At 32.4% G+C, this 15,913-nt stretch overlaps 1 protein-coding gene across 6 annotated transcripts in view; it reads left to right on the forward strand.

Annotated features, from left to right (window-relative positions):
• The window catches only part of LOC106868482 (monocyte to macrophage differentiation factor 2), a 109,594-nt gene that overhangs the window by 81,314 nt on the left and 12,367 nt on the right, over positions 1–15,913 (forward strand). For 5 of the 6 annotated variants that reach the window (XM_014913771.3, XM_052969259.2, XM_014913770.3 and 2 more), the window contains exon 2: positions 12,389–12,470. In XM_014913771.3, coding sequence (XP_014769257.1) covers positions 12,389–12,470 — 82 coding nt within the window. Of the gene's footprint in view, positions 1–4,051; positions 4,099–12,388; positions 12,471–15,913 lie in introns of those variants that run through there. The other variant, XM_052969248.2, reaches the window with a different exon arrangement.

The following is a 15,913-nucleotide window of genomic DNA, read 5'->3' on the forward strand; positions in this document are numbered from 1 at the left end:
TTGGTTGGAGTATCACTTGTTCCATGAACAGCATGTTGGATAGTTCTAGTAATGATTTTGCCTGGCTTTGTTCATGCAGTGACATCCCAGAGAGGATAAAGAAATATTATATATATATATATATATATATATATATATATATAAACGCACATATATATGTATATTATGTTTATGTACATATTTATACACACACACACACACACACACATATATATATTATGTATGTATATATAAATATGTGTATATTATATATATATGTATATATATATATATTTATAAAAAACATATGTAGATATGTTGGAGTTAGGAAATCAATATTCAAAGCTTTCAAAAGGATATATATCTTTTATATCGCATACTTTTTGCCTTAAGTTATAAAAATGTAGAGAATATTATATTATATATATAAAAAAATAGTTGTAAAAATATAATAATAAATATAAGTTTAAATATAAAAATATGTATGTGTGAGTGCATATATGTGTATGTTGGCAGTCTAAAATTATCTTACGTTCGTTTCGCAAAAATATTGTTGCTGTAATAATATCCTAAATGGATTATTATATATAGGTAATATTTCTGTTCATCAGAGATGTAATTATTTTTGTAATATGTTTTTGTATGTATATTTTTTTAAAAATAATATTAATAATATAGTCTATATAAAAAGGTAATGTATTTAAAATTGCTGTCTTTGAAGTTGGTAAATTGGTGAAAAAAATTTTTTTTGAGGTTGGTGAGTTGGTAAAAAATTCTAAATCCATGACATTGGTATGAAAATTTTACATCCATATATTGGTCCTTTGGTGAATTGTTTGTATTCGTCCATAATGGTTGAAAGCATGTTCATATTGTTCATAGTTCAAATGTAAATATATTCAAAAAATACTGAGTAAGTAAATAAAGCATATATAGGTTTTTATTATGTGTGAGAGGTTGGTAGATTCCATTTTAATTTTAAATTTAAATTTGAATTAATTTAATTGTAAGTTATTATAGGTTATAACTGGTGGGTTTCTGGGTTCAAATTCTAGGAATATTTGTTCAATTTTAATTATGTCTATTTTATTTCATATGTGTATATATGTATAAGTGGAGGATCATTCAAAATAATTTGTCTAACGATTTTTGTAGAATTATCTCTTTATTTTGGTATTCAAAAAAGGGGAAAAGAGAAGAGAAAGGAAAAAGTCTGTGTTCGCACATATATATATGTATTTACACGCACATATACACAGATATATATATGTATATATACTTTCTCTAATATATTTCCACATCAATACCTATGCTCAAGTGTATATATGTACTAAATTCAATTTTTATTTGATCTTCCATAGTATTTAAAGGTTTTATAGAACTTATGTCTACATGTCGTAAAAGCATCTGATTGACTATTTATTAGATTGTCGTATTTATATAGTAATATATGTAATGACTCTTTTGTACAAAGACGGTAATTATTAGATTAATGTTTGTATGGTGTGGCTGAGTCTATTATTGACCATTCTAGTGTATAGTTGATTTTATTTTTCATGAGTTTATGTATATATGTAGCTAATGATGTGGTATTAGTAGTTATATTTGGTTTAAAAGAATGTATGTGTGCTAAAAATCTGTGCTTAAAATTAATCGAACTCCCTATATATACCATGTTGTGTGAATTATTATTTGATGTAACTATGCATTTGTATATTACGTTGGATCGTTTACAATTGCCCTTTAACGGGCATAATTCCTTATTTTTACAAGAGCAATTATAGTTTTTGTTTCTATTATTATATTTCTGTTTTGGTGAATCGTCTTTGTTATTATTGTGAATGTTTGTGGTGTGTGATTCACCTATTGAGTTTATTGTGGTATTGTATATTACTGAATTGGATATGTTTATTATTTGTGAATTATCATTTTTGTTTTTATTAGGTTGTAAATTTGTTTTATGTGATGTGTTTTGTATGTTTTTAGGTTTTTAGGTGTGTAGTAATTAGAGTGTTGATGTGGTTTTATTATATTAATATTATTGTTGAGTTTATGGTGTTTTGAGTGTTATGTTCACTCATATTAGCTCTTATCATATTATTATTATAAAGGTCATTATTATATTTATTAATTTTTGTTTTATTTGAACTGGCGATAATAGATCCTATGTTTGGTGTTGTGGAGAAGGATATTTTAATGGATGATCTATCAAATATGTGGTGATATTTATGGTTCCTAGGAAAACATTTTTTAACTATATTTAAAAATTTCTTAGCTAAGCCCTTGACTTTTAATGAAAATGAAGGTGTATACCATATAATTTTCCTATTTGCGCTTCTTTTAGGTAGTTTTTGATAATTATATATTGGTTTTGCGATATGGGTATTTATTCCTCAGTATTTATTATAATGTTTAATTGTTTGAGTTTTGAAATTTTTTCTAGATTTTTTTATTAGGATTTTTATTGTTTATTATTACTTGTATATTATTGTTGTAGTTAAGGTTGTTTTTATTTCTTATTTTAGTATCTTTTATGGTTTTATTTAATTTTATTTGTGCTATGTAATTTTTTAGTTTGGTATTTTTTACATATTTAATATTTTGTTTAAATCCACTAGCTTTTAGAGCCTGATTGTAGTAATTGGCGTCTTTATTAAAAATTTTTTTGTTATAAGATAGATCAGATATTCTCACTGAAATACTATTTGCGATGCTTTTAAGTGTTGATATGTGATGATTCGAATTAATATTTATATATTTTAGGTATTTATCCCTGAGTATTTATTATTATGTTTAGTTGGATTATACTTATTACACAAGACAAAACATTATTTCCCATCTATAAACGGAGGATTATAGAGAGATGACGCTCTCCTAGTATACAATGGTAGATCCAGAAGAAAAATTGGAAAGTTAAGAGAACAACTACATAAATTTTATAAAAATTTTGGTTTATCCATTACGTTTGAGGATAGTTATACCAAAGCAAATTTTTTAGATGTAACCTTAGACCTTAATAATTCAACCTACTCGCCATATCATAAACTTATATAGATGGAGTGTATATACCAATACAAAGATTAAATGAGTTATTGAATAGATTATTAAGAAGTCTATACAGTCATGAAAGTATGTGTGCATGTGTGTGTATATACATATATGTACACGTGTATATATAAATATATAAAGCACGCGCACGTGTGTGTATGTATACGTATGCATTCACGCCTAACCCTTTTGACCGGTTAGTGGCTATCCAACCGTAGCGAAGCTTAGATGGTTTAAAACATTAATTGTCCAATTAGATGAGAGGAAGTAGCAGTATAAATTACCCCTCCCCAAATAGCAGCAAAATTCTTAATACCCACTACTAGAAGGACTTTATCTTCTCCATAGGAAAAAAATAACGGAGTACCTCATCACAAAGTTCAAAAAGTTGGCATATTATTATTATTATTGTTGCTGTTGTTGTTGTTGTTATTATTATTATCGTATTAACAACTCCTCAAGAAATAATTTCCACATAGACCCCTCCACCACATACAGAACTGACACGCATGCACCCAACAAATTTTAACATATAAACAGCTTTCCAAGCGCAACAAATAACGTTCATGCCAGGAATCATGTATGTATGGGAATATCTATATATACATATATGTATGTGTGTACGTATGTGTGAGGGGATTGATATATATGTGTATGTCCCCCTTACATGTGGTGACAGTGACTGTTGACTATTTTGGTGTGTATGTGCATCTGGATACATATATGTACTCATCTATCTATGCTTTTGTATCCATATATATCTACGTATGGTTATGTATACATGCATAGGCATGTATATTGGAATTTTTATAACTATTTATATGGTTTTATATACTGTTTGTAGGTTTTTTTTATGTGCCTTGTATTTTTATATTTTTATATTTTAATTTTTAATTTTTTGTATTTTTACTTTATTCTTATTTTATATTTGCATTGAATTTTGTAATTCACTGAAGAGGTCTAGTGAATCATGCCTGTACTCCCATCACATCATTTTCATCTACTAATTAGTCCGGCGTACAGGAGCTCTAGAGATAGAATGGGGCATGCCAACGCTAGGCCGAAACAGCTGTAAGTTTCTGTCCCTTCTCCAATTACTAAATGTCCTTCATATTTGAAATCTTAATTGTTAATATGACATGGTATGTCATAAGTGTCTGTATATTTTGTTTTTTGTCAATTTAGTTATAAAATAAACAGATTAATCAATGAAATACATTGTCTGCAAGTCGATGGGTACCACATATTCTCCATTTTCTCATTGCTATATAAATTTAGGGTAAATAACCCCCTTTTACCCGCACCCACTTATTGCACTTGGTATAACACTAGTGTAACAATAATTGGGTACTCTCCCAGCAGTATATTGGATAGATACTATCCCTTAGTGGGTTGAATCCTCATCCCCTAACTCTCTTGGATTATATATGTATATATATATATGTGTATGTATATATATATTTATATATACACATATATATGTATATATATGTGTATATATATGCATATATATATACATATATATATATGCCAGAGGGTTTGCAAATCCAATGGGGGTCTTAAAAGACATGTTAGGATCCACAATGAGCAGAACTTACTTGCAGGTATTGGTAGTGCAAATCAGAGGTGCAATCTGTGTGGGTGTTTTTTCAAAACACTGTCTGGTTTAAAAAGCCACATCAGACGCCATGAAAGGGCTAAGGTGTAGGTGCAGGAGGTGGTCAAACTCTGTTTAAGGAGTAGACAACCACCATATATATGCATATATATATTTATATATGCATATATATATTTATATATGCATATATATATGTATATATATATATGTATACATATATGACTATATATATGTATATATATGTGTGTGTATACATATGTTTATATATATGCATATATGTATGTGTATATATAGGTATATATGTGTGTATATATATATGCATATACATATATATATTTATATATGTATATATATATATTTATATATGTATATATATATATATTTATATATGTATATATATATATATTTATATATGCATTTATATATTTATATATGCATTTATATATTTATATATGCATATATATATATTTATATATATATTATAAATGCATATATATATATATATATATATATATATATATATATATATATATGTTTATATATATATTTATATCTGTATGTATGAATATATATATATATACAGATGTATATATATATATATATATATATATATATATATATATATATATATATATATATATATAAAAACAAATAGTAAATGAGTACATGCATATATACGTACAGGTATGTGTATACCGACATCCACCTGTATGTATAGGTGCATATCTGGGTACAGGACATTGCAAACAAATGTAGACGAGAACACACGAGCCACATAGAGAACATTCTCCTTCATCAGCCACCCACGTTTTAACACCGGCGTTTCGACGAGCTTGGGCAGGACGCATCGCTAAAACGGCTCGTCCCATGGATCGCAGATTAAATTTGTATACGCAAATTAAATCTGGCCATGGAGGAATGTAGTGGCGGACAAAAAACAAGACAGGAAAACAAACAGAAAAGGCTTTACGGCCAGACGAGAAAAATTATGTGTGTATGAACGCGATGAGGCACGGACCCGAGAGGGACAAAGTGGTGCGTGCGTTGCTTGGCGAAAGCCAAGGAAGGAAAGGATTATTGACCGGAAGCATGTGACCATGCCGGTGTAAAGGGAAGAGAGAGAGTGGTAGAGGGAGAAACAGAGGGAGGAAGTAGAAGAATAGGTGAGCAACGAGAGGAAAAGAGAAAGAGAGGAAATACGAGGGGGAAAAAGAGATACGTAGTAGTAACAGAGGAAGAACGAGAGGGGTAAAGCGAGATATATATATATATATATGTTTATATATATATTTATATCTGTATGTATGAATATATATATATACAGATGTATATATATGTATATATATATATATGTACATGTGTATATATATGTATGTGTATATATATATATATATATATATATGTGTATATATATGTATGTGTATATATATATATATATATATATATATATATGCATATATATACATGTATGTATATATGTATATATGTATGTATATATATATACGTGTATGTATATATGTATATATATATATATATATGTATATATGTATGTATATATATAGATGTATATATGTGTATATATATATGTTTGTGTATGTATATATATATGTGTGTGTGTATGGCTGTGTTTGTACCTACACCATTGCTTGACAACTGATGTTGCTGTTTTTACATCCACATAACTTAGCCATTTGGTGAAACACACTGACAGAATAAGTACTAGGCTTACAAAAAATAAATCCTGTTGTCGATTTCTTCGACTAATAGTGTTGCTCCAGCATGGCTGCAATCACATGACCGAAATTAGGAAACAATTAAAGACTGTGCTATTTGAACTCTGAGCAATGCCAAGTATCTCTTCTAGTATAAAATAAAATTGAAAACCTTGCTTTGAAAATTCAGAGTCTTAAAAAATATTTCAGTTAAAAAAATCTTACATAGATACAAACACTTGAATTTATTGATTATATCAACCTGATCATTTGACTGGTACTTAATTTTATCGACTCCTGAAGTTGACTTTAGCAGGATTTAAACACTGGACATAACTAAATACAACCAGGCATTTTGTCTGGTGTTTAAGCAGTTCTGTCAAGTCGAATAATAATAATAATAATAAAATGATAATGATAATAGTAATAATAATTTAACGCCCATTTTCCATCCAGGCATGGGTTGTTAGGTGGTTTGATTAGAGCTTTATAACAATCATAACAATCCTTTCTAGTATAAGCACAAGACCTGAAATTTTGTGGGGAGAGGCTAGTCAGTTACATTGACCCAGTATTCAACTGGTACTTATTTTATTGACTCTGAAAGGATGAAAGTTAAAGTTGATCTTTGTGGAATTCAAACTCAGGATGTAAAGATGGGCAAAATGTTGTTGAGCATTTTGTCCAGCATGCGAACAATTCTGCCTACTCACCACCTTAATAATAATAATTATTATTTCTACTATTGACACAAGGCTTGAAATTTTGGGAGAAGGGGCTTCTCTGTGCTCAACTGGTACCAATTTTATAGACAAAATTTATATGACAAAATTTGGATGCACTCCATAAAGAACCAGATGAAATGTCACAACATATTAACTTATGATTCAACCCCCAATAAACAATAGAAAAAATATACTTAAATGAATCTGGTAGTGTCTCTGCTTCCAATGCAACCCATTTAATATATTTATTCCTAAGTGCATATAACTATTATTAAACTTTCCCAAATTTGCATATACATTTTTTTCTATTAATTTAACATTCTCTCTGCAGTGGTTGACCAGTTTTAAAGTTTTAGAGACATGTATACACTTGCACAAATCAAATTCTACTATAATTTTCACCTTGGCATTCTGCCTAAATCTCTGTTGGTTGTAGAGTTGTTAGAAGCGATGTATATATCCGTGTATGTGATACAAACAGTATTCACAATACTCATGCATACCCACAGTCTTAACATAGGTTTTTGCATTATTGGCCCAGACTATGTCTAACTTAATAATTCCACCTGGAGTAGTCTTTTAAGTTGTTTTGGGACATTATAACACACTCAAGCAGGGAGTTGTTGTTTACTGAGATGTATCCCAGTGCCAGTAGTTTGTCTGGTGTTTCTTGGAGGAATTTGTTCAGGTACTGAATGTTTTTTACTTTAATAAAAAGTATTCCTTAGATAAATCATCCTAAAATAGACATCTCTGAAGTTTTCTAGAAACTTATATTAAAATATCACTATCAGTACAGTACAATAAGGTTGGCATTTCACTCTAAATTCCTAATCATCTATTGACTAATGTCATATCTGTTATATTTGCATCAAAACTGTACTTTTAAAAATAACATTTCATTTCATCCATGTGTCATCATCATCATCATCATCATCATCATTTAACATCCGCTTTCCATGCTAGCATGGGTTGGATGATTTGACTGGGGACTGGCAAACCAGATGGCTACAACAGACTCCAATCTGATCTGGCAGAGTTTCTACAGCTGGATGTAGTGGGTGCTTTTTACGTGTCACTGGCACGAGGGCCAGTCCGGCAGTACTGGCAACGGTCACGCTCAAATGGTGTTTTTACATGCCACCTGCACAGGAGTCAGTCCTATGTTTTGTTCACATGCCACCAGCACAAGTGCCAGTAAGGTGAAGCCGGAAACAATCGCGCTCAAATGGTGCTTTTTACATGCCACCGGCACGGAAGCCAGACCGCTGCTCTGGCAGTGATCCCGCTCAGGTGGTGCTGTTAGTGCTCCACTGGCACGGGTGCCAGTCATCAGATTTCGATCTCACTTGCTCCAACAGGTCTTTGCAAGCAGAGTTTGGTGTCCAATGAAGGAAGGTTGGCATGGATGCCAGTCGTTGAATTTGGTTCAATTTCAATTTCACTTGCCTCATCAGGTCTTCGCAAGCCGGGTTTTGTGTCCAAAGAAGGAAAGGTATGCATAATTGGGTTGGCTACACCCCTGGTAAAGGCCACGGGTTATGGTCTCACTTGGCTTGCCGGGTCTTCTCACTCACAGCATATTTCCAAAGGTCCCGGTCACTAGTTATTGCCTCGGTGAGGCCTAATCTTCGAAGGTCGTGCTTCACCACCTCATCCCAGATCTTCCTGGGTCCACCTCTTCCACATGTACCCTCAACCACTAAGCTGTAGCACTTTTCACACAGCTATCCTCATCCATTCTCACCAAATGACCATACCAGTGCAATCATCTCTCTTGAACACCACAACTGATGCTTCTTAGGTCCAACTTTTCCCTCAAGGTACTTACACTCTGTCGAGTATGCACACTGACATTACACATCCATCGGAGCATACTGGCTTCCACATTTTCTTAAATATTTGCTCCCTAATCGAAACTTGATTCGTTCTTTGCCATAGTTCCATATTGCTTATGTGTTCGGGCCATCTAATTTTAAGTATATTATGCAAGCATCTGTTGATGAATGATTGTATTTGCTTATTTGACTTAACTATTGTTCGCCATTTCTCAGCCCCATACAATAACACCGCTTTTACGTTAGTGTTAAAAATTCTTATTTTATTCTTTATTGAAATTACACTTGTGCTCCATACTTTTTTTAACAGGTGGAAAGCAGTCCTTGCTTTACTTATTCCTGTCCTAATATCTTCGTTGGTGCTGCCTGAGAACGTTATCTTACTACCTAAATACGTAAACTCGGCTACATCCTCTCGTTCACCGGTTTCTAGTTTAATATATTCACTGTTTTCTTCATTACCGTGCATAATTTTTGATTTGTCACGGTTGACTTTCAATCCTAGTTTGGCAGCTATTGCTTCTAATTTTGACGTTTTATTTTGCATTTGGCTATATGTTTGTGAAAGTAGCGCTATATCATCTGCAAAGTCGAGATCTTCTAGAGCTTCTGCATCCGTCCATTCAATGCCTGTTTGGCTTTCAATCGTAGTTTCCTTCATAATCCAATCTATAACTAGTAGAAATAAAAAGGGAGAAAGTATACAGCCCTGTCGAACTTCAATTTTGCTTGCTTGATGTTACACAGCCAAACCAGCACATACTTTGTAATTTAAGTGCCCCTGAAATGTGAATACAAATGGAATTAAACAAGTTTTGCATAAATCAGACCTGTGGTTATTGAGATATTCGGGGTTTTGTGGGTATAAATACCCAAAACAGGACATAATGGGAAAATACTCTGAAAATAACCTAACCCTGAATGGGAAGAAACTCTATCCTTTCCATTAGACATATTATAATGGGCACAATATTTTTAAGTGAAAATGACTTCAAAAATACAGTAAATATTTCGTAAAAGACCCGTTTGTAACCTCGGTGTGAAATAGTTTTCCATAGGTTTCTTTCAAGTGCATTTAATGTATCTCACCTCCAAAGATTTGGCTGCTGTTTCTAGCACGCTCTGCTACCATGTAACAGCTATTTGCAATAAAGAACCCGAAATACCTGTCACATGGTAGCAGGGTGTGCAAGAAATAGCAGCCAAGTATTTCCTTTTCTGAGGAAAGGAGACATGTGATTTCGATGTCACATTCGTTGAAAGCATGTGAAATAACTTGGAAAAGAGAGAAAAAACCCATGAAATAAAACTTTGTTGCTGGGAAACTCAGACTTTCCTGGTGACCCAATGGGTCACGGGTAGTCTAGTCTGTTAACATGTCTCTCTCTCTCTCTCTCTCTCTGCATATTTATTGATATATCTATAGACTCACTCACCTATCTGTCTGTCTGTCTGTCTGTTTGTTTATCGCTTCATCTGTGGTGATGAACTGAATGTCATTTACAAACAATTTTCAATTAAATATTTGTCTCTTAGAGAAAGAAAATAAAACCTAGCTGCAATTAGCAGTGCCTCTCACAGCAAAAGGGGGAGATAATTTCAAGAAATTAAATCTCCCCAAGTTCCCTCTTGCCACCTCTTAACCCTTTAGCATTCAGGTTATTCTGTCAAATGTAATGTTTATTTATTCATATTGTTTTGAATTAATCATGCTTTATCTTGTGGTGGCAGTGGCACTTCTTTTTCATCTGTGAATAACCAGCTACTCCACTTTTATACTTCTTTAATATATAATGTTGAATGTTATGCAACTGGAAGAGTTCCTGAACCTATTTCAGATTATTAACTATGAACAACTATCAATTTCCTGTACGATACACTAATGTAGAATAAATAGACAAACATTCGTTAGTTGCATTTATCTCATCTGATGTTTACAATAATGTAGATATTTTTAGTTTACCTACAACACCCTGTTGGGTATATTAAGCAGATTATGGCATGAGACTCAAGCTTAATTCTGTGTATATCTGTATACTGCAGCTCACACCTATATTAAACAGAGTTTACATAAGTAGCATATCAAGATTAAAAATGGCAACAGCCTATTATATAAGCTCAATTTTTACATAAAGGTCATTATTAAATATTTTTGGTTGCAACATCAATTTTGTGAGAGAAGTTGAGTTTATGACAATTGAATGTTAATAGTATATTACCTATGCTTATTTTATTTCCTTTTGACTGAGGAGACTCTAATGAGTTTTGAACTAAGAACAATGAAGAACTAAACTTTCTAGGGCCTCCATTACTCTAGGGTTGACCAAGTATCTGTACTTGTATGCACAGGCTTTGGCATGTTTGTGTATACAGGTCTCTTCTCTCCACAGCCTTCATGTTATCACTGCCTTAAGGCCTGCACAACCTGGCACCAGTGTTGTCACAAGCATTGTTGACAGAATACAAAAGAATGAAAACAAATACTGCAAGGAATTCTCTCCATTGTTCTGACTGTTCTGCCAACCACAGCCTTCGGTTGATAGCTTTTAGCAACTCTGAAAGGATAAAAGGCAAAGCTGACCTTGGCAGAATTTGAACTCAGAGAGCAGAATGTCAGAACAAATTCTCTGAGGTATTCTAACTGATGTTTCAATGAGTTTGTCATTGTGTCACTGAATTATTGCCACTATATTCTTTAATAATAAATGCATCTAATCCTAATCTAAACTAGTTTCAAAGTTCACCTGTAATATCTGTTGTCTTGTTTATTTTACAGTTGTTTGCTCTTGATTTAGTTTTTTATTCATTCTCTCTCTATTTTCTTGATTTCTTCTTACTCTCTCCTTACTCCTTTCTTCCTTTTCTCATTTTTTCTTCTGTTCCCTGTTCCTTTTTTCTGTTTCATTTTCCTTTTTCTTTTTTCACTCTTTCTCTTTCTTTTTCTTCTCTTTGTTTCGTTTTTTCTCCTTTATCATTTCTCCCTCTTCATTATATTTCTTCTCTCTGTCACCACACCCTATAACAAAAGCTACATATAGTTGTGAAAATCCCATTAATTTCCAGTCATAACTTGCCTGAAGATCTAGTGCACCCTCAAGTGAAACTCAGAGTAGCAAGAAACTGACTCAACCTTAAATAAGATATATTATTAATCTGGTGTATTGAGTATTCTTTTTTTCTAACAGTTTACACTAATCACATGCATGCATGCACACACACACACACACTACTTTTTCCCCCTCTTCTTGTCTATTTGCAGCATATAATATAAGACCAGAATTGAAATGAAGCATAGTATACATTTGTTTTAAAAAGACTTAGCTAGCTACATCCACATGTCAAGAGCAACAACACCATCACAAGTTTTGTTTATCAGTCGTATACTAAGTTACTTTAAATTAAATAATGAGAATATCAGTTTCTGCTTTTGTGGCTAACTTTTGATAAGTCTCTTGATTCTCTTTCCAGCTTAATGAACAACCGTGCTGGACCTGGTCAAGCATATATCCCCACAGATGTCGAACACCTTGCAAACATGGTTACACATGGAGTAAGTGTTAAGCTATTTTTTATGGTTTATTAAAATAAATTTGTTTTAATTTTTTTTATTCCAGTCATGAGAATGCAGTGCCCCAACATGGTTACAGTCCAATGACTGAAACGAGTAAAAGACAAAAGATATAGGACTTAGTGTTTGGGTGTGAGATTCGTTTCTCGTCTCCTTTATGAAACTAGCTGGAGCTAAACACCATCTTTAGAAGAATATTTGGCTCATGAAGAGATTGTGTGTGTGCGTGCGTGCATGCATGCATGTGTCTACAGTTCCTTGATGACATAATTATTTTAGTAATTGTGGGTTTTTACTTTATAATGATACTGATGATGATTTGTTATTTGTTTCATTGATTTTGTTCTTTGCTCCAACAACTGCATTTACGGCAGAAAAGGTGTTTTAAGTGAAGCTCTGAAGTTAACAGCAGAATTTTGTAATAAACCAAAAAGCTTTGTTGTATTCTATGTCTGGCATAGAGCTGAACTTGTTGATTGTCTTTACATTGTAGAAGGGAAATTGCTCAGAAGGTACAGTATTGTACTATACACTCGTTTTAGTTCAAACTGGCTGCAGGGTGTTGTGTATTTGGGCAGTACGTATAGCTGTTAGAAATAGTTACCACATCATCTGATGGTATTACTTTATATCATATTCAGAGAATATAGACTCTGTGGGGCTCAGTTATTTATGTTCAAAAAGTTGAGTCATTCCAGTAAAAACTTCTAACATAAACACAAGGCTACAACTTTATGGGAAAAAGTTATGGTTGTGCCTGGTCACTGCCAATGCCTATTTTATTCACCCTCATTTGAATGAAAGTCAGAGTTACTTAAAGTTTTGGAATTAAATCAAATATCAGTAAAGCTAAATACTGAAGGTCGTTTAATCCAGTCTTCTATTACAGTTACTTTTATAGGTTTCAATTTTTCAATATTTCTTTCATGAGAGTTGTCTTTTTCAGACTAACCCTGCATGTGGTAGGCAGTATGTTGCAAGTCTAAGATAGTCTTCATCTGTTGGGTTTCACTTCATTTATTCTGCTTATATATATAGTATGAACAGCACCTCCCTCCTCTGAAAGATCAATATCAATAATAATATTGACAGATATGTTTGGTTATAAAAGTGCAGTGATCGATCTAACATGTGTAAAGTCGAAATTCTAAAAGCTTGTAAAAGGTAGCTATCTACCTATGTATATACATGTATGTGTGTGTGTGTGTATGTCTGTAATATACATACATATACATATACATATGGGTGGGTGTATATGTATATGCATGCATGTATGTATGCATATAAGATTGAATGATGGGGCATTGATGCAATGTATCTTAAAGTAAATTTGTGAATAGTAACAAACATATGTTAAGCATAGGTTTCATCACAGTGTGAAAGTAGACTCCTTAGTTAAATCACAGGGCTCTCTGCAAGCATTATGAAAGTTTGAATTGACTTGTCTCAACCTCATTTGGGTTCACTTTCTTCTAGCTACTGAGAAAGTGTTGTGAAACTATTTATGAAAAATATGAGATCTTCTTTATATGCAAATGTAATCAAATCTTCCTTGATCTTCTTTATGTTTGCCATACATATTTTCACTAACTAATCTTTCAGCAGTGAGAAGTAACTAAATGAATCCTAACAAGGTTTTAACACTGTAACTAGTCAATTTTCCATCCTGGTTGCTGAAACTTCTGAGCTGTAACCATTTTTAGATCAAGGCTAAATATATATATATATATATATATATATATATATATATATATATATATATATATATAAAGCATATGATTGTATCTCTCTAAATTATTGTATATTCACGTGTGTGTGTGTGTGCGTGTGTGTCTTCATGTGTTATGTCTACAGGCATTTTCAATCATGGAGCCTTCATATTCTTCCATCCTACATACAAGTTATGTATATATATATATATATATATATATATATGGGAATAATTAAAGAATTCATCAACAGAAAATCCAACTGCTATTTACTAGTAGTTGGAATTGTAAATGATTAATTGAACAGAAATACTAATTGAACAGAAATACTAATTGACCAGATATAGAGATTAGTGACTGTGACCAAAATGGTATCTTTTTTTATTTTTAATCTTGAACTAGGTAGAAATATTAAAAAATTTATGGCATCTCCTGCCCCTGGCTTTTACAACTGGACTCAACTATGAAGTCAGAATTGTTTTTTTTTTTTTTTTTGTATGTTGGTATATGAAATAGAAATTTATCATATCATGTGTTAGTACATTACATTTACTGTGTGTACCCCAGTTTTAGAATAGGTATGCCGCATATATGTGTGTTGCAAGAGGTGGTTAAAAGATTTGGCAAAAGGAAGTACAATTGTCTGTAAATCACTATTTCAGAGAAACTGTCCAACCCATGACCGCATGGAAAAGTGGATACAAAACACTGACAGTGATGTGTTGGTTTCAAAATGTTTAATCGGTTTTATTGATATATGTCTTAATATGCATGGATATATGTGTTTACGAGTGCATATGTATATATGTATGCATCTGCACAAGTGCATGCAAAATGAACATCCACATACACGCTCATTGTTTTTAAAGAACATCAATTAAAAATATTAATTTGGGACATTGCTTAAACAGCAACACAATTTCATGACTTCAATTGTATGAAGTTTATGATGTTTTTATTATAATATTACCATAAGAACCAGAAATGAAATCAAAAGTGTGAACTTGAAGCAGCTATTTTCACACTTCAGTCACAAAAGGTTTTTTTTTTTAAACAGAAAAATGTAAGGATAAATGTTTTTTTTTTCAAACTTTTATTTCATCATCATCATCATTTAATGTCCACTTTCCATGCTGGTATGGGTTAGATGGTTTTACTGGAACTGGTAAGCCAGAGAGCTGCACCAGGTTCTCATCTGATTTGGCATGGTTTCTACAGCTGGATGCCCTTCCTAACACCAACCACTCCAAGAGTGTACTGAGTGCTTTTTATATGGCACCAGATTCAATTTACCAGCTGATGATTGGAAACAAGTAACACTGAATAATGGAAATCGGAGCCTTTCAGTTATAATGTATTAAAGAATGCTCTACATATAGATGCAGGCATGGCTGTATGGCATAAAGCTTGCTTCCCAATTGCATGGCTCCAGGTTCAGTCCCACTGTGCAACACCTTGGGCAAGTGTCTTCTACTATAGCCTTGGGCCGACCTAAGCCTTGAGAATGGATTTGGTAGACGAACTGAAAGAAGCCTGTCATATATTTATGTATATATCTATGTGTGTGTGTCTTTGTGTCTGTGTTTGTCCCCCACCACTGCTTGATAACTGGTGTTGGTGTTTTTACATCTCTGTAACTTAGTGATTCAGCAAAAGAAACCAGTAGAATAAGTACCAGGCTTTAAAAAAGTAAGTTCTGGGGTCGATTTGTTCAAC

This window comes from Octopus bimaculoides, chromosome 1 (assembly GCF_046866305.1).
Source record: "Octopus bimaculoides isolate indiv1 chromosome 1, ASM4686630v1, whole genome shotgun sequence".
Lineage (NCBI taxonomy): Eukaryota > Metazoa > Mollusca > Cephalopoda > Octopoda > Octopodidae > Octopus > Octopus bimaculoides.